This window comes from Pagrus pagrus (assembly GCF_965226575.1).
Source record: "Pagrus pagrus genome assembly, chromosome: 1".
In the NCBI taxonomy this organism is placed as follows: domain Eukaryota; kingdom Metazoa; phylum Chordata; class Actinopteri; order Spariformes; family Sparidae; genus Pagrus; species Pagrus pagrus.
This window is the reverse complement of record NC_140185.1, coordinates 15,866,876-15,892,267: the sequence shown is the minus strand read 5'-3', so window position 1 is coordinate 15,892,267 and position 25,392 is coordinate 15,866,876. Positions and strand designations below refer to the sequence as shown.

Genomic DNA, 25,392 nt, shown 5'->3' with positions numbered 1-25,392 from the left:
TAACTGAAAGTATTTAAAAAGTTGATAAATCAATTTAGCGTGCACACCAGTAGCTTGCTGGAGGTCATTTTGTAGAGCTCTGGCAGTGCTCCTCAGGTTCCTCCTCACACAAAGGGGCTGTTACTGGTCTTGCTGCTGGGTTGATGCCCTTCTACGGCCCTGTCCAGCTCTCCTTGTGTAACAGCCAGTCTCCTGGTATCTCCTCCATGCTCTTGAGACTGTGCTGGGAGAAACAGCAAACCTTCTTGCGACCACACATATGGATGTGCCATCCCGGAGGAGCTGGACTACCTGTGCAACCTGATTGGGCTGCAGGTACCACTGTAGTGACAAGGACACTAGCAGAACACAAAACTAGAGAAGAATCAGTCAGGAAGGAGAAGGAGAGAACAACTGTCTTGGCCACCACATGCAAAACCATTTCCCTTTGGGGGTTGTCTTGCTTTGCCTCTCCACTGCACCTGTTGTCACTTTCATTTGCACCAAAGCAGGTCAAATTAATTCACAATCACTTGTGCTTCCTAAATGGACAGATTGATATCCCTGAAGTTTAACTGACTTGGGGTTATATTGTGACGATTAAGTGTTCCCTTACTTTTTTGAGCAGTGTACTTCTCCCACCACTGGGTATTTGTGAGGGAGTTCCTACATGGCATGACCCCCTGGAAGCTCACCAAAGTTTAATATATTTCACTTTTAGTTTTGTCAATTGCTTTGTTTTTTGGTCAAATACTGGTTTCTAACTGGGGTTTGTTTTAACACAGTGTCATATTTGAGAATTTTTTATTAGTAGAGCATCATTTTTTACCCTCTGCACTACTTTTTTCATATGACACCCTCCCCTAATTGCCAATATATGCAAGCATCATTTTCATCAAAAAATAATTATATATTTTTATATTTGTTTTCCGTATTTAAGCTCATACAAAGGCTCTAGTGGGGATGTTGTTTCAAATAAAGTAAGCACTTTGTCGATACAATGCATTGTAATTGTGTATTCAGTTTGTTGGTGTGTATTTGTGTGTCCATATCAAATAAACCACAAGAAGAGCAGCAGCAGCACAGCTTGTTAGAGGAATGAGCATCTAAACCCAATCAAACCACAAGCGTGAGGGTTTCTGAACAGAGAGAGGAGGAGGAGGTGGAAGTTGACATCTGACAGGCAGCAGTTCCTCGTGTTCAGAAAGCTGAGCAGCACAAAATAAAGCCTGAAAACACTGTAGATGGGATTGTAGTGACTACTCAGCTGACTGGCCTCGTCTGCAGCCCGCGGTGTCTGACCTACAGGGTCGACATGCTACTACAACTCTGATCTGTAAACAAGAGACCTCTGAGTCCATGTGACTTCTGTTTACAAGCTGTGGTTCACTTGTACTTGACCAAATTTGTCAAGGGACTCTTTTACTCAGTAGTTGGGATTTTTTTTCTTTTTTTTACTTCCAATGTGAGGATGATAAATGGCTTTCTTCAGCGCAGTTGCGCCTTCTACCTCAGCAGCAGCATCCTTCGATACCTTCTTTCTTCTTCTTTCTTCACTGTATCTCCAAGAAAACACACCAAGGTCCAGTTCCACTTTGCTGTAAATGGACGGACTTGCAAAGGTCAAAAGCGTGCTTTCATGTTGGTGAACAGATAGCATCATTCATGTTAGAGGTACACAAGGAACTTCACTTCTCCACCTACAGTATTTTTCTTTTCCAGTGACATGTTTGGCCCCTCCGATGATGGCCTTCGCACCAGCGTTGCCGCTCTTTCATCGTGCTGAAAAGACTCTCAAGTGCGAGTTTCCTATAGATGTTCCGCTGCCGCTGTTTGAAAGCCCTTCCTCTTCCTCCGTTTCTCTTTTGTCTCTATTCTTTCTCTCTCATGTCATTAAGTGGATAAATTCATGGAAGCGGGTGTTTTTTTTCCTTGAGAAGAACCTTGTGAGTGGAGAGGTGGAGTGAATGAGATGAAGGGAGGGCAAGGAGAACCGGGGATGAGTGGGGGAGGAGGACAGGTTAAGGAGGTGGAGGAAGGGAGGCTGGTGGTGGCGACTTCTCTTTCAGCCTGTTTCTCAGTGGCCAGTTACCTGCTTGTGTCAGTGGTTGCGAGGTGACCTTTGACCCAGGAGCTGGCGTGCTTCAGTGGCAGTGTCAGCTTTAATTAGAGAGCCACACGACTGGACGCTCTGCATAGCCTCTGATCCTCCACTGCAAACACTCTGGACCAGGCAGAAGGGACGACAGATGCATGTAATGACAAACACACACACACACACACACACACACACACACACACACACACACACACACACACACACACACACACACACACACACACTCAGTTTAATCAATATTGGTAGAAATTCTACTCATCGATTCTGGTGTGAATCCTCATTCTTGTCAAAGAAATTTAAACATGTTTAACAAGAAACATAATTTATTCTATAATCTTTAAGGTATGTGTGACAAAATGAAATAATGTGCTTATGGACTTTTTGGCATTTTTAGACTTTGAACAGCAAACAGGAGAGACCAACAGGAACATTTGAGAGAAAAGGGATGACATCGATCTCAGGACATTTTAACATAATAAACATTAGCTGATTTTGCAGCATTGTGACAATGACCGGGGCCTTCAAAAATAGTACAAAGACCTGTTAAATATGAATGACATCTAGTAGGAGATGCCAACTAGCTAAGTAGCTAAATAGAAAGTGGAACACAGAATCCAAACCATTTTCTTGAGGGCTGTCTTTTTAAGTTTTGAGTCTGTTTGGATTTAATGTCATTAGTTGCACGCTGGTTTGTTATTAGAGTTGTTTGGGGTGTATTTGGTCATTGTTGATAATGTTAAAAGATTCTTTCCATCTGATTAAAAGTAACCTATGAGGCTAACGCTCAGTCGTTTACCCCTTTTTGACCAAGTGGGGTCAGGTTCTGATTCGGAGCCGGTGCTTTGTGTTTCGACAGCCAAAGAACCAGCCAGGAAAATTGGTTCCTAGAGCGGCACCAACACTTTGCTGGTCTAGAACAAAGAACAGGCTGGTTTATTATGACCAAGGACCAACTATAATTGCTTTTGAATGCCATTTTTAAAAACCAGAGCTAGTGTAGTGTGTTCTGACTTATCCACGGGAGAATAAACAAGAGATTTTCACTATGCCAAATAAAAAGAAACAGTGGTCCGAGGGCCAGTCATGTTTTGATGCCAGTGTAGGCATGCAAAGCCAGGAGCAACACTTGTTAAGAGGCGATGAAGTCTGCCATAGTTGCTCTTAGCAATGCTTGGAAATTGGAGACCTATACAGAGACTGAATGATGTGAAGCAAAGCAGTTCTTAAAAAGTTTGCAGGTTAAACTAATTCCCAACCAGCAACAGTACCAGCCCAGAACTAGCACTTGGTTCACTTTGGTTGAAAGGGGTAGAGAGCTATAACATTACCTCTGTTGGCTTCAGATTTGCAGATGCTTTACTTCTTTGCATTATGGATGGATGATTTTGTCAGCTGCCAACCTCACAAGCTATTGCAGCAGACACATTAGATTAATAGAAGGTCCCTTGCTTTGCACCATCAGGTAACAGAATACATTAAATGTTTTTGTTTTGTGATGAACAAGTGTTTAAATATTAATTCAGAAAGGATGACAAATATGCAAACTCCCCACAAAGGTATTCTAGCTCCCAGTTGAAGTTTTTGTACTTCAACTGGGAGCCTGAACTTTAATGTTAAATCTATTTAATCGTTGGACTCTTGAAACAAAGTTTAGCAATCTGGACATGTGGCTCTAAGTGGTCAGGAGTCTGTTAGCATGAACAGTCAGTATCTGAATCCCAAAACTTCTTCCTGTGGGGAATCATTTCTGTTTTCCTCTGTGGTCCAACTGCTGTTGGTTTCCTCCAGCAGCTGTACAGTCGGCCTTCAAAGTGCGCTACATTTCCAAGAGGATTAATTAGATTAAACGGAGTGTTTGCTCGCTCCTTAAAGTGTTTGTGTTTTCTCCTGCAGGACTGTGTGGCAGTGCTTTTTTTTCTTTTTTCTAAAGAGAATAATCAGTCGCATTAAGGAATAATGAAGGGATTGGTGGGCGGTTGGAGCCTGTGGGACCAAGCTGCTGTTTGTGACTGCAGCATGAATCCACACAGTGTTGATTTTACTGTGTGTGTGCATGTTAAACGTGCCCCCTGCCTGGTTCGCACATTAAATCTGCCCCCCGTCAGGACTGCTGTGTTTTGCTGCTTTTGCCCAAAGGCAGAGTGTTCATGTTTTTGATGTGTGAGGTGGTTCAGATTGATGTTTTTCTGCTTAAGCACCTGATGAGAGGCAAAAGATGGGTGCTCAAAGGGAAGAGTGTAGAGAGTATGGAGGTACAAGACAGAGAAGGTTAATCGTTTAGAAAATAATGACCAAAAAGGAAAAATTAAAGGAAACTGCCAGTATCATAAACTAATTTCTTCAAGTTTCCCTGTTAGCTTGTATAAATCCCTGCTGTTTTCCAGTCTCGTTATTTCTATAAAAAACTTGTAAAACCCCTTAATTAGTTTTCACATTCTGTGTGCCTTTTGTCTATCATTTTGACCTCCAGCCTCTGTTAGCTTGCAGCACGGTGACTTTGGTGTTTTCACAGTGGAAGTGGAATTACCAGCAGTTAAGCCTGAGCAGGGATCAGCTTCCTCTTGCCAGCATCTCCTACCAAGGTGAAACTGGCCAAACTGGCCGCACAGCAACAGCTTTGTGCAGCAGCTACAGTTTTAACAGGTGGAAGAACGACACCTCTGAAGGGTGTAACACAAAAATTTCTTCCACATTCAATATTTGTCCAGCTATTTGTTTGAAATGCTGGTTTTTGCCTGTGTGCGGTGATTGAAAAACATAGTGAGGACCGGACGATTAAAAGACAAGAAACCTGAAAACACTGGTGCAAACCTTTTAATTAAACCAGGAAAAGATTGTTGTCAAGCAAATGGACTGAGATGTGAGAGAGGCAGAATAAGCGAGGGATGAAAAGACTGCCAGTGTTAGGAATACAGCGGGGGATTAAAGACAGTGAGCGAGTGTTACAGACCCCTGGCCAGTTTGCTGCTGTAATGAACATTAGGGCTGCGGCATAAATTTAATGACCTGTGAAACAAACAGCGTGGCTGAGACCAGTGCCTCTGAATGCTAAGTGGCTCTATTATTAATACCAGCTCAGAGATGCCACTGTGTAAACACACTGTAAGTCTCTTTTCCCTATGAGGCCCGTTAAACACACGCCGGCTGTGTGCTGGCGGTGCAAAGGCTCACCGCAGCTCTCTGAAACGGGGTCACGTCTTCCTTTGTACCTGCAGAATTAATGGTACGTTGCCCATTAACAGCATACCTGCGCTAACTAACAGGATATGAATAGTATTGCAGCTAATGGCTGTGCAGGTTAGTCACCTTGATAATGAATAGCTTAGTGGTGGGGCAGGTGAGCAAGTGGTAATAAATAGGCTCCATGCTGCCCAGAATTTAACGGGTAAGAGAATGCAAATGAATAGCAGAGTTCATCCTGCGCTGTTTGGTGTCATGTCATCAATTAGTGTATGAGGTGTTAAAAGAAACTAAAATTAAACTGAAAATGCACAGGTGAAAACTAAAGACCTTAAAATGAGCAACAATAAGGTGCAGGGAGAGGCAGAATAGCTCAAAGGGATGATTCATTACCCATTTCCAAATAATACTGTATAATCATAACAATAACATTTTAATTAATTGCTAAATAAAAATGCATAATTAAGTCCCAGATTTAAAGCCTTGTTTTCTTTTCCCAACGCACCATGGTTGCTCCTTGTGGCTGTCTCAGTTGCCTTACGTCCTGTTCAAACTTCCCGTTCAAATAAAAATTAGTCAAATTAGAGGAGTTAGTTGCAGCCGTCATACGACTTTGAGGCAGTCAGGAAGCAGATCTGCAGGTATGGGGGATGGAAGGAGCCTGAGTCTGAGTCTGATTATGAGCGATGCAGGCTTAATCAAACGATCCAGCACAGCGGGGAGCACAGGGGAGACGCGAAGAGCCCAGAGCTAACCAGATGTCTGCGACATGAGGAGGGATACATGACATGAGGAGGCTGCTCGAGGCTATAAAATGCAATCACAATCCCCTGGAAGGGAGCCCAAGATGGCTCAGCAACCAGCCAGGGAGTAAAGGCGATCTGTCAGCAGACGGTCCCCTGAACCCGACCTCAGGCTACCTGCTCATTCAACAGAGAAGATGCTAAAGACTCCAGGCTGCTCTTACAGCAGGCAGGCAGCAGAGGGTTTCCACCATTATCAACACGGTGGTTGTGGTTACAAAGGGGGCGCGTGTATGTCCCTGACATCTGAATCTTCCCATCTGTTTGTTTTTTCTTTGCTCTGTTTGTCCTGTAGTGTATGTGTGTACACTGGCATATCCAGGTCCCAGCAGGACTCTATCTTGTTTTCCATCCCATGCTGTGTCTCAAGCTATGAGAGGATAAATATTTGAAAAGCAGAGGAAGCCCTGTGTCCCCAGCTGCTTTGGCCTGAGGTGTGGCAGCCGTGCATTAGCTGTACCTTTTACCACAGCGACTTATTCTTTTCCGCCTAAACATAGATTTCAACTCAAAGTGTACCTTACTGTCCAGGCCATTATTCTCCGCACAGTTTGGTGTGAAAGGTCACCAACCTAAGTGCTTGCACGGCTGAAGCACATATGAATAAGTAATACCATCAATGACAACAAGCCTGCAGAGGACAGTAGAGATGCTAAGTGCTGGAAGGTTTTTGATAAAGAGAAAAGAGGTGCAAGCTTCACTGAGTTTTCTTGTTTTAGAAGGGAGAAAACATTAATGATTTAAGATGAAGGAGTGAAATGGGAACAGATGAGGTAAAGGCTCAATCAGACTGTTCAAGGTGTTATTTTTTGCAGGCGGCATCCTCTAAAAGCAGCCCGCAATTCAAGCGTGGTCCTCTGTGTACAGTCACAGTGAGTGAGGATTACGCTATTGTACACTCACTGAATTCATAATTAAACCATAAGTGTAAACACTGCTGTCCATAGATAGTACATTACTGTACTTTGACTGGGTCTGAGACTGTTTCATGGTTTTGGCCGGTGGGTTCCAGTTAATTGAGTGACAGCATACAATGATATTTAGGACAGTAGTGTTTTCCTTCCTGTTTTTTTTATTTAATAATTTTTTCTATTATTCTCTATTATTGGGTGATGCCAATGTCCATACAATACATTCGTTTTCATAGGACTTAATAGCCTTATCTGTTCTAGCCTTCTGTAGAAGGACAGATAAGAGAGAGACACAGTTAATACAGAAGCAAATAAGGACCAATACAGTAAATAAAAATACGGCTAGAAAATATATCGCAAAATACCAAACTTACTGAATAGAATCAGAGCCATAGTACTCAAATCATGTTACAAAAATTTGGTAAGAAAAGACCCAAATTAACATTAAACAAGTGATAGTTATACAGGTGTGAGGTGTGTGATGGAGAGAAAAGAAAAACTTTTTTGTGGTTAGAAGGAAGAAAACAGTTATATAAGTGAAATGGGAACAGATGGGGCCTCAGTCACATTTCAACTTTCAGATTTTTTCAAGAACTTTCAAAAGAAATTCAGTTCAAGACTTTGTTTTCATTGTGCAAAACAGCAAAGCATCACCCTGAGCTGTGTAGTGCAGAATACAAGATAAAAGTAGTCATAGGAAAATAAATAAAGAAGATACCAAAGATACAATTATTACAAAGAATAAAATAGGCATCAAAAGTGTTGCCAACACCTACATTTTTCACTAAATAGAATGAAAGACAAGAATACATGGGGATTACAAAAGTCAGCAAGTATGTACACATCAAGTAATTTGTAATAGATTTAGCTTTTAATGCAAATATTGTAAAGATTTGTAATTATATCCATCTTGAAGATATCTTAAATAATGCCAGTCATCAACTGCAGGTATGGCTGGTTTTAGCAACCCTCTTGCAATGGCTTTTCTGTCAGGTGCAGGGAACATTTTCTGATAGTAGGGTGCCCAACTTTCCATTCTTTCAACATGACAACGTCCCCGTGTACAAAGCCTCCTCCTTAAAGAAGTGGTTCTGTGTGGAAGAACTTAACTTAACTGCATAGATCCCTAAATGCAACCCCAACCCATCTTACACATTTAGAATGAACTAGCAAGAGCCAAAACGTCTCTTGCCAAACATCAGTGTTGGACTTCACCAATGGTAATGAATACCAGAAGAGTTGGGGCTGTTACAGCAACAGATTAATGCCCACGGTTTGAAATGAGACGTTCACAATCACATCTGGCTGCAACATTCAGGTGTCCAAATACCTTTTTCCATTTTATGTCAAGATTGCCATACAGCCATAACATTTTGCATTCACTGAACTCATAATCTACTAAATTTGGTCCAATTAATTTACTCTGAATGATGAAAGACGGTTAAAGTTGACCTGACTTGAAACTGCGACACTAATTACACTTAACAAAAAAAGACAAGTTAATTGAATTACACATCTGTCATGAAAAATCAGACCTCTCTGAAAAATGGACTTCACATTCACCACAGCTGGAATTGGTTCTTCAAATTGCTGGTTTTTCCATAAACAAACACTCTCCCACACTTTTTCTTTTCCCACTTCGTGTCTGGCCCTTGAGGGAGATGTGGATTGTCTGTGGCGAGCCATCAATCACGGTGGTAACGACGGCTCCATAAACAGAAGGGCAGCCTACCTACTTGTTTCTGCTCAGGGGCGATAGCATTCACATCGTCCCGCAGCACTTCCCTTCCTTCCTGCTGACCTCTGCACAGATTCAGTGGCAAGGACGGGACTCTGCTTATCTCCACTTGCTGGATTTAGACACCCCATGTGGGTGGTAGGAACACCCAGGTGTCAGCAGGGATGTAGTGTCGTAAATAAAAAGGTGGGCAAACTGTGACCTCCTTTCAGTGATCAGTGTCAGGCAAAGAACCAACAATAGAGACAGTTATATGTAGGAAATGTTTGTATAGGAATATGCCAAAATAATTGCCGAATGGACTGACTTGTGGCCAGTGTTAAAGCTGTAGAGCCGCAACTAACAAACCTGAAGTTTACGTTATGCATTTATCAGTCGATGCGGTTCCAGATTAATTGTTTTGTTGTGTCTGAAAATAGTGAAATTGATCTGGAAATGATGTCTTGAATAGCTTGTTTTGTTTAAAAAAAAAAAATAAAATGTTCAATGTGTAATAGAGAAAAACAGCAAATCCTCGTGTTATGAAGCTGGAACCACAGAAATGTCAATTATCGTTGCGTGATAATGAACAAACAATCAAATATCAAAATTGATCATCTTTTTGTTGATTGACATGATGATCAGTACCAATACAGTAGGTAGCTGCAAGGTTAACTGGGCTGTAGGATACTTCATAAACATCTTCTCTGCCCTGAATGGATTGCATCAAGTAACTCTGTATTCTTTGGTTTATGTTTTATGGGTGCGTCTGTACAAGTCTCGGGCTCCTTTGTACAGGCTGCCCTTGTGTGTTTTGTTTTTCTGTGTTCCGGCTCTTTGTATACAAACCCATGAAACTAACAATGCCAGTTTGTGTGCATTTCCTGTGCCTATTGTTGCTGCTGCGTCTCTGTGCCCCCACTAGCATCCACGCGTTGTAAGGTCGAGACAATGACCACGAACAGAGTGCCATGTATCTGCACTGGCTTGACCCTGTGGCCCTTCCTGTTGCCTTTAACACCCCCTCCTCATCCTCCCCCCCTTGACCTTAGACCCCTTCAGTAAAGACTGTTTGGCCTGTCATGTCAGGACAAGGCAGGGTGTGCTCCCGGCCTTTTGACAGCAATCTGTGAAAACCTGCTGCTTTCTTTTCTCATAATCCTCGAGAGGAGAGTAATTCCATACTGCAGAGCAGACATATACCGATATAATCTAAGTAGTCATGTAATTAAACAGCTTGCAATGTGCTTTATTGATGATGTTTGTTTCCTGTTGATCTGACTGTGACAAGGAAAGCCAAAGCATCATTATGTTAGCAGATACATTTAGAAGAAGTTTGAGTTATTAATGGAAGATAAGTTTAGTCACATGCTGGTCATTGTCGGGGCTTGTGTAAGATGTATTTGCAGCCTTTAATCAAATTAAAGACCTTCTATTGAGCCTGAAATTTTAAATAATGTAATGTGATATAATAATATAACATAATGTTCACCTTTGCTTGGAACTTTGTATTTATTAGTGTGTTAGTTGTAGTAACCAATATTTGTTATACTGTTATACTACTTATACTTATGTTATACTACTTTTGACATTGCATTGTGCGACACATCGAGCCTACAATAGTCGACAGTGTCTAGGTGAAGTGTAGAAAGACCGATATATCTGTTGGCTATTATCAGTATTGACTTAAAATACAGAAGAAGGTGTTGGGGATCATTTATAATTATTAGATTCCCAATAATGTTAACTCTTTCAGCAGGATGTTGGTATTGGCATTGGCTGATTGAATATCGTTTGGCATCTAATCTGAATGGGCTTACGGCTCTTTGCATATTTTACGCAAAGTCTGTTTACATGTCTTTGGGAGTACCGCTACTTGTGTCACAAAGTTGTATAAAGCCTTTAACGTCTCGAGAAAAAGCTGCGCAAAATCTGATAAACTGACTCAAGTGATGTCACTCAAGTCAGGTCGGGTCTGAAAACTACAGGTTTAAAAATCTAGGGATGAGGAGTTAGAAAGAAGTGAGAAGGACCGAGCCCGCATTAGCCACTACTAGCAAAACATACACGACTCTGTTATCAGTAGAGTTGAAATATTTAAGAGAAGTGCTAGGTTTTGGAAAGAAGAATGTGTTAAATAAAAAAGACAAATTCCTGGTTCTGCTGCGTTGATTTTGATCATTTTTTATCATGTTATAGCAGTGAAATACTAAATATGTGGAGAACTATTTTAAATGCAGGGAAAGAAGGCTGACAGAGAAAAATTGAGAAATAGTAGTAATGTATTGAAGAGGGAATGATTTTGGACACAGTCTGGCTTTTTATTGAAGTTACAACAATTTGAAGCCTGAATGCCCAAACTTTTTAATGTCATTGCTGCAGGCTAATTTATGTCAAAGCATCGTTCCGCTAAAATTGTGTTTTGGTCTGAAGAGCAGCAGACCTTCAGCATTGGACCTGAATTGGCACAATGACGAACACTGGCCCAAACACACAAAGGTCCTTTTTAATAAATTTCCTTCATCTTTTTTCTGCTCCCAGTATTGTATGTCATAAATGAAAGTTTGAGATGTTCAAACAGCTTTTTCAATTTTTTCTTTTTCAATTAACTTGCAGACCTGGAGCTGTAGTCTTTGTGCTGAATAAGAAAAGCAGTAAGAGGGTGAACAGCCTGAAAGACACACCTGTGCAACGAAGTGCAGTCATTCTTCGATTTTCTGATCACCTTGTCCTGTTTGAAAAAAAGACTTCAGTCTTGGTCCTTGGAGCAGAGCTGGGAAATGAAACCTCGCCTGTCAGTTATTGTCACTGAGGAAAGCTCATGTATTTCCCAGAGATATCATCCTCCCCCCTGCCTCCCTTCACTCCTTTCTTCACTTCCACCCTCCCCCTCTCTTACTCTCTTATTGTTCTTCAGGATCAAGTTCATGGAGGCCAGGGCTGGGAGAGGGTAATGGGACCCTTGTCCCTGTGTCTCAGGGCAGGTTGAATGGGTCTCGGCCCCTGCCCCCCAGCCCCCTACAGGCTCCCTGAAAAGGACCCTGATTCCACCTCTTTTTATTAGTCTGGTCTCCAGTTTCTTTAGACCTGCCCGGCTTCCTGACAATCCATATCCATATTTCAAAGTGTTTGGATTCCATGTTCACATGTAGATACCTCACTGCTCCTCCCAAACCCCACCTGCCACATTCACAGGTACTGTAGCTCTGTACTAGTGCTACAACAAGTACTACTTAATACTTCTCACACATGCAGTTCACAGAAGGAAATCATTCAATCTGCTTTGTTTGTGAGTTACTTTTTTTTTGTTGTTAAATTTGACAAAAACTAAAGCTTGACTGATACTAGATTTCTGAGGCTTATTACAATATTTCTATTTGTAAGTAAAAAGAACATCCGACTGCATATTGGCTTATATACATTTTCAACATAAACACAAACATGAACAAAAAGTATGTGGCTCTGGGAAGATATGATGATATGATGCCATTTTTCCCTGTTTTTGACATTTTATTGCCTACATGATTAATCAAGAATATAATTGGCAAATAAATCCATAATGAAAGTTTTCTTTAGTTGCAGCCGCAGTCTTACATTTCATTAAAATGCATTCTGTTAAACATTCATGTAATGTAATTTATTTCTGCTGATACAGGTACGTCTGTAATAAGCTAATATCAGTGGATGTATTGATGAGGTCTGGTGTAAACATCAGTTCTGTAACCAACGTGGTATAAGGTTAAGTTTTCCTTTCAAAGCAGTTTCTCTCTATGCAGTAAAAATACAAGGACAAAAGCAAAAAACTTGAGTATTGCGAGCTCTTTTTCACCATCTGTGGTTCCTGCTAATTTGGAAACGGTTTATTTGTTTTTAAGTAGTTTTTGTTCTGCAGCAAAGGCACTGATTTCAATTTGAATGGCTTGCATGACACTTAATTTCAGGCATCTTGTATCCGTGTAGCTTCTGTGGAAAGTTTTATGAGATTATAGCAACTTCCAAAGTATTCTCAAGGCAAACGTTGTTTTGTTTTTTGTTGTTTTTTTGTGGAAAATGGTGAACAAACTTTATGACACTTGGTGCAGCCTATGTGATGCTTTCAGGCACTTCACCAAAATGTCATCAGTTCAAGATTGGCAGAACACAGCTATGACTGGTGCTACAGGTAGAAGGATTGTTTGATAATTTGGATGATTTTTATGCTAAAATTTGTGTACGCTGTCACAATAATTGGTCATAAACTGTGACTAAATGGCGGCAGACTAGTAGCATGTACAGTGGGTATGAAATGGTAAATGTGCAACTATTTAGGTCAGATATATTTTTCAGTAAACCCTGCAAATGTTCTGCTATCAATTTTCTTCACTCATTGCCCTAAAATGTCACCAGTCCTCTGCTCACTTAGCTGCAGACGCACAGACACTTTATTCTGTTTTGAATCTTTACACTTTTTCAATGTTAAGTTCCCTCCACCACCACACACACATGCATACACACACACACACGATGAATGCACAGTCACACTCCAGACAGGCAGTTTCAGTTACTGTGGTCTTTGATGGCTTTGATGTCTGTGCTAATCCAGTGTATCTCCGGCTGCAGAGATTGTGTGTGTGTGTGTGTGTGTGTGTGTGTGTGTGTGTGTGTGTGTGTGTGTGTGTGTGTGTGTGTGTGTGTGTGTGTGTGTGTGTGTGTGTGTGTGTGTGTGTGTGTGTGTGTGTGTGTGTGTGTGTGTGTGTGTGTGTGTGTGTGTGTGTGTGTGTGCGCGCGTGCGTGCGTGCGTGCGTGCGTGTGTCTCGAAGGGAGTGTGGGGGGTGGGGGTTAAGGAGGAAGTCTGTAGATGTAATGATGGCAGGGGATACAGTCTGAACATCTCTGCTCTCATTTGATTTCCTGCTCCAGTGTTGTGCGCTGACCCTTTTCTCCTCTCTTTTCTTTCTTTCTGCACTCAGACCTGAACGTAGTGAGTTGCAAGAAGCTGCCGGGTCATAAAGAGCAGCTGTGTTTGCTGCGATGTGTCTGCTGGCTGATGCAGTGGTTGTTTTACATTAGTGGTCTGCAGGTCAAACTGCAGCTGGCTGCATCTCAGCGTGGAGACGAACCCTGGGGAGAGTGTGTGTTTGTGTGTGTGTGAACCAGCCCGTCCCTATGGTTGTAGCCTTTCCTAAGCGGGCTAAGTCTGGTGGCTAACCCTCAGCGCCTCTGCGTTTGGCAGCCTGACTGCAGTGAGATTAATCCATTCCACACTCCATCAGTCACTAGGCACAGGTTATTAGTGCTGGGGCAGAGTAGAGCACACACACACAAACACACACACGGCCTCTTCACCCTTGTGACTTCGCCTTCTACCTCGTCCGCAAAGTTTGCAAAGGTGGCCTTGGTGTTGAGAGGCCATTTGTCAAAACCCAGCCAGAGTCTCCACTTGGCTCCTTTTAATAAGGCTACCTGGGCTCTGGGATTACACACACGCACACACACATGTACACACACAGGCTATGCACTCTGCTTTGCACATAGTCATGCACCTCTGAGTGTCAGGTGGTGTGTCCCGCGGGGCTTATAAAAGTCCCATTAACATGGCCCTCCTCATTGGTTCTGACAGGTTGATCAATTAGACCCCTCCCCCCAGTGACCCCGGGGCCACTCTGACTCAGAGGTCAGACACGATGGATCGCTGGACCTGCACACACACTCTCGACTCTCCCTCCCTCCCTCCACCACTCCCGCTCTCTGCTGTTATCTCTGGGCTGGTCACAGTGCAGCTTGTTCGTCCCGCCATGTGTTCAGCGCCGGGCTGATATCCCAGGGTGCACTTGTTCTCCAGCTTTTAGGTGGAGGATCATACTTTACCTGAGACATGTTTCGATCTTATCTCTGCTCTCAACACGACCAAAACACACTCGTGTACACAGTGCTCTGTCTCGCCCTGCAGGGACCTGTGTGTGTTTGCGTGTGTGTGTGTGTGTCTGTGTGTGTGTGTACTTTTCTTCTGCAGACCAAATGTGCTCACAGAGACGAGAGGATTCCGCTTATATGAGGATTATTTTCAGTTATCACTTTTAGGGGGCCTGTCTGATGGTTGGTCCGGCTTTAGTGTTTTTTGCTTTATTTAACACACTGGGTTTTATTGTTTTTTTAAATGTGGCCATCATCCCCATCGGTAATAGCTTTTTATTGGCACCCTTTATGTCTCAGATTTGCTTACACTGAGACTTGTTTACACTGACTATGCATCAAGGGATTATAACCAACATTGTTGCATTGCATTCTGGTCCACTTCCTGCAGTTCTGGTGTTCTCTGTGCCTCGTCGACAATTAATTCAATCTAAAATTAATAAATTAAATTCTCTTAATGTTCAAATGGAGGCTCAAAATTAAGCTTTTCCTTTGCTTTCAAGGGACTGACACCAAAACTTTAAATGTTAGTGTTTTTCATTTTGAGCTGGCAGTCATTGATGCATCTATTCAACACTGTAGTGCAGGTTATCTTCACAACCACTGCCCAGATTTCCATGGAATTTGTCCAGGATAATCATGGTCTCCAGAGGATATTATGACCCTTTAACCGTTTCTGTAGTGCACCCAGCATGTCAAAATGTGCACTTGACCGACACTTTTATCAGGTTTTCCATTTTGAAAAAATTAAGAGTCAAGAAATGGATGAGGTCAAGGTCTTTACAGGTGTATACAGTCAGTATTTGTATCATTTCTCCCTTTTCTGTGAAGTCTGTACTGTTGTGTCCCAGTTGTCCGTTGAATGAGATACAACCAGAGGCGGTTGAGAGTCTGCACTGTATTTGGTAAACAGTCTGTTCTGCACAGGGTAAATGAAGGTACACCTGGCTGTGTGTGTGTGTGTGTGTGTGTGGTTTAGGAACAGGATAATGGAGAGTTTTAACCTAGAGCGTCCCGAGCAAAAGGATCAGTGGTTTGGGATCATTATTGTATTATTTGATTTATCAGAAAATATCTGGACTAGAAAGTGTCGAGAGTAGATGAAACAAAGTCCAACTACATGAATACCAAAGGAGCAACACATAGATACTGATTTAGCCAGTGCGGGTTTTGTAACTGGTTTAAGACGAAAGAGGAGGCCGAGTTAAACAATATGCTGTTTGGATTTTTTGTTTTTGGTTGAAACAAATCTGCCACTGTGTAGCTTCAAGATGGTGCAAAATCTGGACAATTATTTGCGGTTCAAGTTAATTTCACCGTAATGAAAATATCAAAATATGGTCTATTTTGGCACAAAACTTTGGTACATCAAAAATAAAATGAATAAAAAAGACCTTGAGTGGCTTGGCTGTAGAAACCTCTTCACATGTTTGAAAAAAAAACGACATTATGAGCTAATTTAGTTTTTTACAGTTTCCTTAGAAAAATTTATGTAAACATAAGAATTTTACAAAACACTAAAATGATATGATATGGCCATACAACATTTATTAAATGATATCAGCAACTTATCAGCCAGTCCTTTGAAGCTCCAAAGTAGGGTGACAACTGTGTTAATTATCTGTCAAACGACAATTTTTTGGTTTCATTGATCAGGCTTGTTCTATAAAATAAATGAAACATTATCAGTTTCCAGAGGCTTCAAATTAGATCTTGTTTTGTGGGACCAACAGTCCAAAACCCAAAGATATTTACAATTATGAAAAATTGAGAAAAGAAGCAAATCGTCACATTGGAGAAGCTGGAACTAGAGACACTTTGTCATTTCTACTCTAAAAAATACTTTTAGCGATTAATTAATTGTCAGAATAGTTGCCCATTATTTTTCTGTTAATGGACTAAATGTGTCAGCTGTCTTATTTTTAATTACAATTTATTTGGATGACACTCATTTAAACAACAGAACAATGTAAAACAATTGTTGGTAAAACAATAACACAATGTGATCATATTAGTACAATTACACTACAATAAATGATGTTGAGTTATTGCCCAGCCAGATGAGGCTCCAAAATAATTTCAGGGTCGGTGGCACAAAAACGTCAGAGAAACCTTTAGACATCCAACAGCTGAATCACTGAGGTGTAGAAAATGGTTAAAATGATCCATTAAGTGAGGGAGGAGTCCGATTAAAAGGGGTAATGAGAGGCTTTTAGTTTGTGTGTGTGTGTGTGTGTGTGTGTGTGTGTGTGTGGTGTTGGGGGGCTATCATAGCCTGTCTAGGGACCCAAAGAGAGCAGTTCGGGGGAGCAGAGGGGTTAAGAGCGGTGTCACGCCCATAGAGACGCTGCGCCGCCGTCCTAATGATGTCCACCGGCCTAATTGAATATTGACGTTCTGCACATGAGGGCTAAATGGCTTCTGTCTGCTTCACCTCCGCCGCCGGCCGGGGCTGCACATTTTTTAACCTGTTTCCACAGTTTGATTCCCCGAGGTGGGGGGGGGGGTCGTTAACTGTCCCTGTTACCATGGTTACTGGTTTTTCCGTCTTTTTGATGCAGCGTTTCGTTTTGTTTTGTTTGATGTTGTTTGGAGCTGCTGATGTTTGAGTTAAAAAATATATTTTTACAAGTTTTCTGCAGCATAAACACATCACGTCTGGCAGGTAAAGTTTCCGCCTCGTATCGTCTCGTCTCCCATCGTTGTTTACCACCGAACTCCTCCTCCCCCTCTTTTTATCTTTTCTTTCTTCTCTCTGATCGTCACCTCCCCCCTTCTTTTTTTTTTTTTTTTTCCTTTTCTCTTACTTCTGCATCTATTTCTGTGATGATGGTGTTCTACTTCCCACTGTGCCTGCCTCCAGACGCTTCTCCTTTGTTGCCACGGCGACGCGTTCCAGATGGCGAGTGTCAAGGAGAGACTGGGCTCCGAATGTAGTCTTATCACAACACACACACACACACACACGCTGGTCTACATATATACTCACTGAGAACAGACTGAGATACTGGCAGCGTACATTCTGTTCAACACTCACATCCTACTCAGATGCTGGTGGACGTGCACTCTGCCCACTACACACACACACACACACACACACAGAGCAGTACAGTATAATAAAACCTGTGTCACAGCCACACAGGAAACAATCTCTCCTTTATGTGACCGGGATGTCATTAATCTTGGCGGAGTTTAACAAATGCACTTTCATGGAAGGTATATTTCATAGGCAGACAGCCGACAATGGGGCCATTGTGGCGTCGAGCTACAGCGTCCCGCTCTGCATTCAGTCAGGACCTTTTGGTTGGCTCTGGATCCTCGGCTCATGTCAGGGGTTGTGTTTTGTCTCCCAGATGAATGTGTTTATGCGGGAGAAAACATGTGAAACACGGGGCAGAATCAGCGCTCCAGCTGTTTATTTATTTCTGCTGCAAGAAACCACGATTTATTTTTCTGAATGGGGGGAAAATGAATGTATTCTGCCATTTTTCAAAGTTTGGCCTTGTCGCTATTAGTCAAAACTAGAGCTAGACAAATACCCTGCCAGTGCTTTCTGTGTGCAGCCGGCCAACCCGGCCAGCTCTTCTCTGATTCACTGCTTTCGAAGTTTTCTCCTCACCACAGCAGCAGCAGCAGCGATATTTCCATCCAAGAAGTGGCGAGTCTTCCCAGTAATCCATTAGACTTCCATTAGCTCCGATTTGTGTGATTAGTTCTAATTAATCAGTTCAGTCTGTGGCCTTCACTCCCCTGCGCGCTCCTCACATTTCATTTTTAACCTCATTTCTCAGCTCTCCACCGAGCGAGAGAACGAGGCAACGACTGAGCGAGCAAATCAAAGAGCAAACTGCAGGTCTGCCGCCGCCACCGCCTTTTTGTCCGAGCGCACAAACACTCAATACTGTTCAAGCACCAGACCCAAACCGTGTGAGCCGGTGCTTGGACCGCATTTTAATGCTCTTTTCTCTCATCATGCCAAATTAATAGGAATCTTTTTTTTTTTTAATCTCCAGCAGAGATACTTTAGGAGCTTACTTGTGTTGTAAAATGATCCAGGAGGGATTGAGATCTCATGTTTTACACATCTAGAGTCTGCTCGGGCTCCGGTTAGCCCCACTCAGCCCTCCTGTCGAACGGTAAGTATTGATTAGTGCTGGAGCATCCATCCCTCACTGTAACAAAGCCTATTGATGTTTGTGGAGCCCTGATTTCCCCTCGGTCAAATACCAGAGGCTAAGTGACTGAATCTGCTCCAAACTCAGCGGTCTGTCCCAAAGTAACCCGTGAGCCGAAATCATCTTTTCATCATCTGATTCTGCTGCTACGTTCTGCAAAACTCAAATTAAAATTAAAAGATTTTTTTTCTGGCCTTGTTGCAGTAGGTCAGCTTATATACTGAGGTATTATGTGGTGATAATCTATCTTCCTTTCCTCTGTTGTCAGCCTTCTTCTGCCATTACCACTATTGTGATAAATGAAGGCTCAATTTATCAACCAGCCTCAACTCGATTTCTTCTTCTCCCCTCGGTGTCCCCTCCCCCGCTCCTAGTACATCTAACCTCTGCGTGGTCTGCTTTATTTCTTCATCTGTTTTCACCCCCCCGTATCCATCCATCCATCCACCCGTCTATCCATCCCTCCTTCCCACTCAACCAGATCGAGTCTTTCTTTGTGTCTGCTGGGGAAGGCTGAGATTCTGCCTGTCACCCCAGAGCTGCAGACTCCCATCCATGCTGCCGGAGGTGGCCCGGCTGCTGTCAATCAATCTGCAGCCGGTGTAGCAGAGGGACTGGGGGTTGACATATGATGTGGCTCCCTACTGTTTAGAAATTCGCTTTATTTTCTTCTTCAGAAGACCAGCGCAGTCAGCCATAGAGTTTTTGGCTTTTAAAATTAATTAAACTTGATTGTGACTCTTTGAATTTAAAGTGTCTGCTCTGGTGCATCAAACCAAGCGCTCCCTAATCACGAGTAAACAGTCTGACCAATCACAGGTGTTTGTGTCAGGTATGTGGTGATTAACCATCTCATGCATCCTGTTGTGGCATCATCACTATTTCAGGTTTCATGTATAATAAGCTCAAACGAGACAAAAAATTGTGTTGACTTTGGATATTAGAAATACAGGACTTGTATATCGTGGTGGTTTTTCACATCCAATGCATCATTCACAGCCTTAAAACTGCTAAAATCAATATTTTTATTTTGGCAATAGAAAAAAATAACTATATATTAGATGAAAGGGGTCACGCACAGATAATTATCACCCAGCGCTGCAAATCGCCTCAGCTTTATTCAGCTTTTAAGCATGTTTGAGTTACAACTTTACTGTTTTGGTTCAGTCTCTCATGAGTCTCGTTCTCAGCTGTGAGGTGTTTTTAAGCAAGAAAACCTCAGATAAATAAATGCTAATTGCAGATCTAGCTAGTTGCTACTAGGCAGCTGATTGCTAATGAGGTGCCATAATAGCTTTGGTATAAGGTGACAATATGTCAAATTTAAGTTGACAAACAGAGTTAAGGCTTCTTGTGGAGTTTTTCTCATAACTAAACAAGTTTCATAGGATTTAAAATCTGCATTGTTGGTTGGATTGTCAGCAGGATCACACAAAAACTTCCAAACAGATCTCCCCCCGAAACTTGGATTGAGCATGGACCCAGAATGGAGCCCATTAAGTTTTGGTGTTGATCTGAATAAAGGGACAGATCCAGGAGTTTTTTCTCACTTTCTTTAACATTATTCAGTGTGCGTGTTTGCTAGCTTACAGTCTTCTTCCTTGTCTTTGTGGTGCATTGCTGCATATTTTGTTGTTTTACAGCCACCTGTAGATTAGTTGAATTGTGTGAATCCATTGGGAGGAATGTGTTTTGTATTGTGAGCGCTGTTGGGTCCTTGTGTGCGTACACTAGATAAACAATCCAGGGATCCGCTTGTAGAAAAATGGCTGTACTCGAGGTCTTACCGCCACAGGAAGCCTTTAATGCATATTAAACCACTGCTGCACCATGTGAAGCAGCAGTAGATGTTAAGTTTGCATCATTAACATTGTATGAACCTGCTTTCTGACAACTTGCAGGCCTTTGTCTTTGTGATTTTGCTTCCTGATAACAAATTTTGTTTTTTTGCCATAATAATGGTGGAGCTAGTCTCCTGAGTAATGTTAATGTGATCTCTCGCTCTGTCTCTGCAGGACTCCGTGGTTTAACGGCTGGGGGTTCAACCTGCCTCGAGGTCAGTCTCTGCTGGATAAATGGAACCTCGTCCCGGAAGGCATCGACATTCTGATGACCCACGGACCTCCGCTCGGTGAGTCCAATTAACCAATCACAGCCCCCTCATCGCCATATCTAATGAGGTTGTGCCTCATTATTCAAAATCTGTATGAAGTCACTGGAGGCATCGCAGCAGGCCGTGTGTGTGTGTGTGTGTGTGTGTGTGTGTGTGTGTGTGTGTGTGTGTGTGTGTGTGTGTGTGTGTGTGTGTGTGTGTGTGTGTGTGTGTGTGTGTGTGTGTGTGTGTGTGTGTGTGTGTGTGTGTGTGTGTGTGTGTGTGTGTGTGTGTGTGTGTGTGTGTGTGTGTGTGTCTGTGTCTGTACCCTGCAGTCAACACTGTTTTTATCTAAATCCAACAGTATCCGGCGCGAACACCCGAACACGCTCTGTGATTCAATATTTGTGTTTGACTTTATGAAAAAGAAAATACATACTGTTTGCTTTTCCTTTTTTTTCCACTACATACTGATTCAGTTTTCCTTCTAGTTGTTTGGGCCCCAGTTGTTTATTCCCATCTTGTTTTTTTTGTTTTTTTCTTTCGCGCTCTCCATCTGGCTTTATTGAGTGATTTCCTTCCTTCTCGCCTATGGAGGGCTGCTGCTGCGGCAGCCGCTGTGGCCGTTTGATTGCATGGAAACTCGATTTTGCACCAGTGTGACAGACGCTGCAAACGATTGGAGGGAGACCATGGGAGAGGAGAGCAGAGCTGGGGGAGAGGGGAACAGGGGTGGAGGAGAGGAGAGCAGAGTAGTAGGGGGGCAGCTTAAGATGTCGGGTCGCTCCAAACGTGGAAGAGAGAAAATAGACACAAATCTGGGTTTGCACGACTGTGAAAGGAAAATTTAAGAACAGGTTTCATCTGCCAGGATTTGTTTAGATTATTGTAAACTCAGATGAAAAAGCAGTAAATTAACATTTCTGAGGTTTCCATTTATTCTCAGGGTTCAGTATCAAGAGCTCCACTTAAACTAGAAAAAGCTGCAAATATGTAAGAACTAAGAATTTGTTTTAATTATTTGTTGCCAAAAAAAATTTCTCAGTGCCATGTGGTGCACCAAAACTGTCTGTGTTTACATATGACGACATCAGTAAGAGCTTAAGAGTTTAGATTAGCTTCACATTAGTAAGTAATGATGCTGCAAAATGAAATGACTGCACAAAAGTAGAGCTGCATAATATTAAAAAAAGAAAACAAAAGACAGATATTACTCTTGCAGTAAGATTCATGATTACTGGAAATTAACATTTTTGCATCACAATTTTCATTTTCACTGAAAAATAAACGATTAAAATCGTGATGGCGTGGCAGTTTTTGGAGTCTGAACCAAACAAACATCTGCATCAGTACAGAACAGTAAATTATTTTTACTTTCAATAAAAAATGGGTTGTTTTCTTACTCAAACCATGTGACAGGAATCAGATTCAGTAAGCATATTTGTAATCAGAACCTTTAAAAAAAGAACGGCAGTGAACAAACTAGTGAAAACACCTTCTGGCAGACTAGACTTAATGTACCTCAGCTCACCTGCATGACCTGTTACAAGGTGTTCAGCTTCTTTACACTTCACTCGCCAAAGTCGTAATAAATTGGTGCTCAGTGAGGTTTCTCTGCTGCTTAGCTCATGTAGTCAAGGTAATGTAGTACAGTTCTGTACATCCATCGCTCATGACTGCTCAGGCAGAATGGAGGCCGTTGATAACATTGATAAACAACACCAGAGCCGTCTGGGGAACTGAGAATACTATGTGTGTTTTTGTGTAGGTTTCCGAGACTGGGTTCCTAAGGAGCTACAGCGAGTTGGCTGTGTGGAGCTGCTTAACACGGTCCAGAAGAGGGTGCGGCCCAAACTTCATGCCTTTGGAGGCATCCACGAAGGTAATGAGAATAAAATCCAGGGACTGAGAAGTTTGTACATCCATCTTTGTTTTCAGAGCCTTGACTCTGTTAAATCATTATAGTCATCACATCAAAACAATCTCTTATTCCATCAAACACTGTCAGGGGATGTCAAACATGACTCAATAGCGTGTTTAATAGCCAAAACCTAAATTATATGCACATATTTCACCCCTTAGTAAAACTAAAGCTGTATTAAACTCAAGCTTTTCATGGCAGTAAGTGCCAAGACTGTGAAATAAATCACTGTAAAATTAAGCGTATAAATTGCTAAACTAAGTGAACAAAATCGGCATATTGAAGCACAAATCAGTGATTTTGGGTAACAATCTGATGGTTAGGTGATTGAATGACGCCTGTATCACTCCTCAGGCTACGGGATCATGACAGACGGCTACACGACGTTCATCAACGCGTCGACCTGCACTGTCAGCTTCCAGCCCACCAACCCCCCCATCGTGTTCGACCTGCCCAACCCCTCCAGCTCCTGAGACCAGAGGACGGGGATGGGGGAGGGTCACGGGCAGGATAAACTACTTTTCTATAAATATGTCAAGTTTAAAAAAAAAAAAAGTTCTAAGTGTTTCTTTGCAAACTTTTGGTCTTCTCCAAGCTGTTGTTGAGATTGAGAAGATTTTGGAGATGTGGGGTGGGGAGTTTGTCTGGGAGGGTTAAAGGAGAATACCGGTGTCTTTATTTTTTTTTTTTCTACTTGTGCCAACGATGCAGGTTCCCCTCTCAGATTTTGTCAGCGTAGTTGCAGATATGAGGGCTTCAGTCAGAAAAACAACTTCTGCAAACTTCATATAGAAAGTTTGTCTCATGCAGAGTCGAGCATTTCCATGTCAATGTTTGAATCACACATTAAATAATTCCTCAAAAATATGTCCCCTTCATGCAGAACACAGAAGAGAGCACGAGCATTTAAGACCATTTTTTTTCTGCATCGTGACATTTTCTGATCATGTCATGATCACAGGAAAACAAACATGAGGAGTATTTATACTGTTACTTTAGTACCTTCACATCTGCGTCTTCACTTATTTGGAAAGTTCGAAAAATGATTATTAAAGGGCAAAGACGTACAGTATGCAATGCAAAATATTGGGGGGGGAATGTAAAAATGAGCTGAGCAGCACCGGTATTCTCCTTTTTCAGAGGGATTTTGTGGTTAAACAATCTTGCTCTTGATAAATATTGGTCAGATCTGTAAGATAAATGATGCTTTGTGAATTTGTACAATTTCTTTATGTTTGGTTTGCATTGGCCGGACAATGGATGCCATTGTTTTATGTTGTATCATCTGAAATTTTGTGTTTAGGTCTCTCTTTTTTTTTCTTTTTTTTTTTCTGTTTTCTCGTCAGTTTCTCTTTTCTTATTGGCTGACAGGGACGCTGCCTTAAACTAGCTTTAATGTTCTCAGCTAGAGCCCCACTCTCTGCGAGCTCAGAGAAGAGTCCTTATTTATTACCCATCATCCCCGCAAAACAACACCTGACTAACGCAGGGACAGAAAGCTATCAAATTACAACCCGAAAAAATAACTTTGTAACATCCCGTTATGGATTTCTGATCTAATTTGGAAAGTGTATGTATAAAATATATATAAATATATATTATATATTCATGTTGTAAAACATCTGTACTGAAAGTTGTGTTTGACGAAAAAAAGAAAATCTGGTGCATTTTTTTTCTGTGCGCACCTGATGTATGATTGATATGTTTCTTTAAATCTGCCATCAGACGCCCTTCAGAGGTTTCTTTAATGTTTTTTGTATCGACTCTCCCGGTAGGGTAGACATTCATTTTGGATGAGAGAGGAAAATTTGTCACAATCCAACAGGTGCTGGTTGTTCCCAACAACACGCCTGCCTAAACATGGTTAAGTTGTCCTTTAAAGTGTAAATCTGATAGTATTTGTGTTTTATTGCTTTTTTTTCTAATTTTGCACTGTGTGTAAATGCAATCTTGCTAGCACAAAAAAAAATGTTGCCAATAGTTGTCTCAACTTTGCCGCTGTAAATGCTCTTTCCGTGCTCTCTTCCTCTCTCGCTCTTTCTGATTGTATCCCTCTTCATGGAAATGTTAGTTCTCTCTTTCAGTTCATTGTGATATATTTAGCTGCCTTTATATGCAAATAAAATTGCAAGATTTTTACTTATCGAGCTCCGTCTTGGTTTTTAATCTTTCAAATTTAAGTCCAGGTTCACCCTTGAATGTTTTAATCCGACTTTGATTCTTCAAGGTCAGGTGAGAATGAATTTTTTAGTTTTTACCAGTGTGATGTTTTTAACATCTCAAAAGGCAGTAAGCTCTTAAAACTTGCCGTACTGCCTGTACAGTGGCCCTGAGGGTATCTTATTTCAAAAAGTTTTCTGGAATGAAGCTACTTTTCAGAAATCTTTCTCACTCATGGGCTACTATAAACTGTTTATGGAGGTGGCAGTTATAAAAATGTAATTGTAATTTTAAATTTATAGTCAAGTTTATTTATAAAGCCAGCTTCATTTGACAGGTGTAGACTCAATATGCTTAAATTAAAAACTAAACTAACTAACACAAGATATAAGGATATGATTATATAAAAACATCAGATAGAAAATACAAGATGAAAAGGTAAC

The 25,392-nt window shown here is 41.7% G+C and overlaps 1 protein-coding gene across 2 annotated transcripts in view; it reads left to right on the top strand.

Moving 5' to 3' along the window:
* Window positions 1-24,936, top strand: part of mpped2a (metallophosphoesterase domain containing 2a) — a 70,912-nt gene extending 45,976 nt beyond the window's left edge. For both annotated transcript variants that reach the window (XM_084364060.1, XM_084364059.1), the window contains 3 exons: window positions 20,792-20,907; window positions 22,637-22,750; window positions 23,144-24,936. In XM_084364060.1, coding sequence (XP_084220186.1) covers window positions 20,792-20,907; window positions 22,637-22,750; window positions 23,144-23,262 — 349 coding nt within the window. In that variant the 3' untranslated portion in view covers window positions 23,263-24,936. The remainder of the gene's footprint in view (window positions 1-20,791; window positions 20,908-22,636; window positions 22,751-23,143) is intronic.
* Window positions 24,937-25,392: the final 456 nt, after the last annotated feature.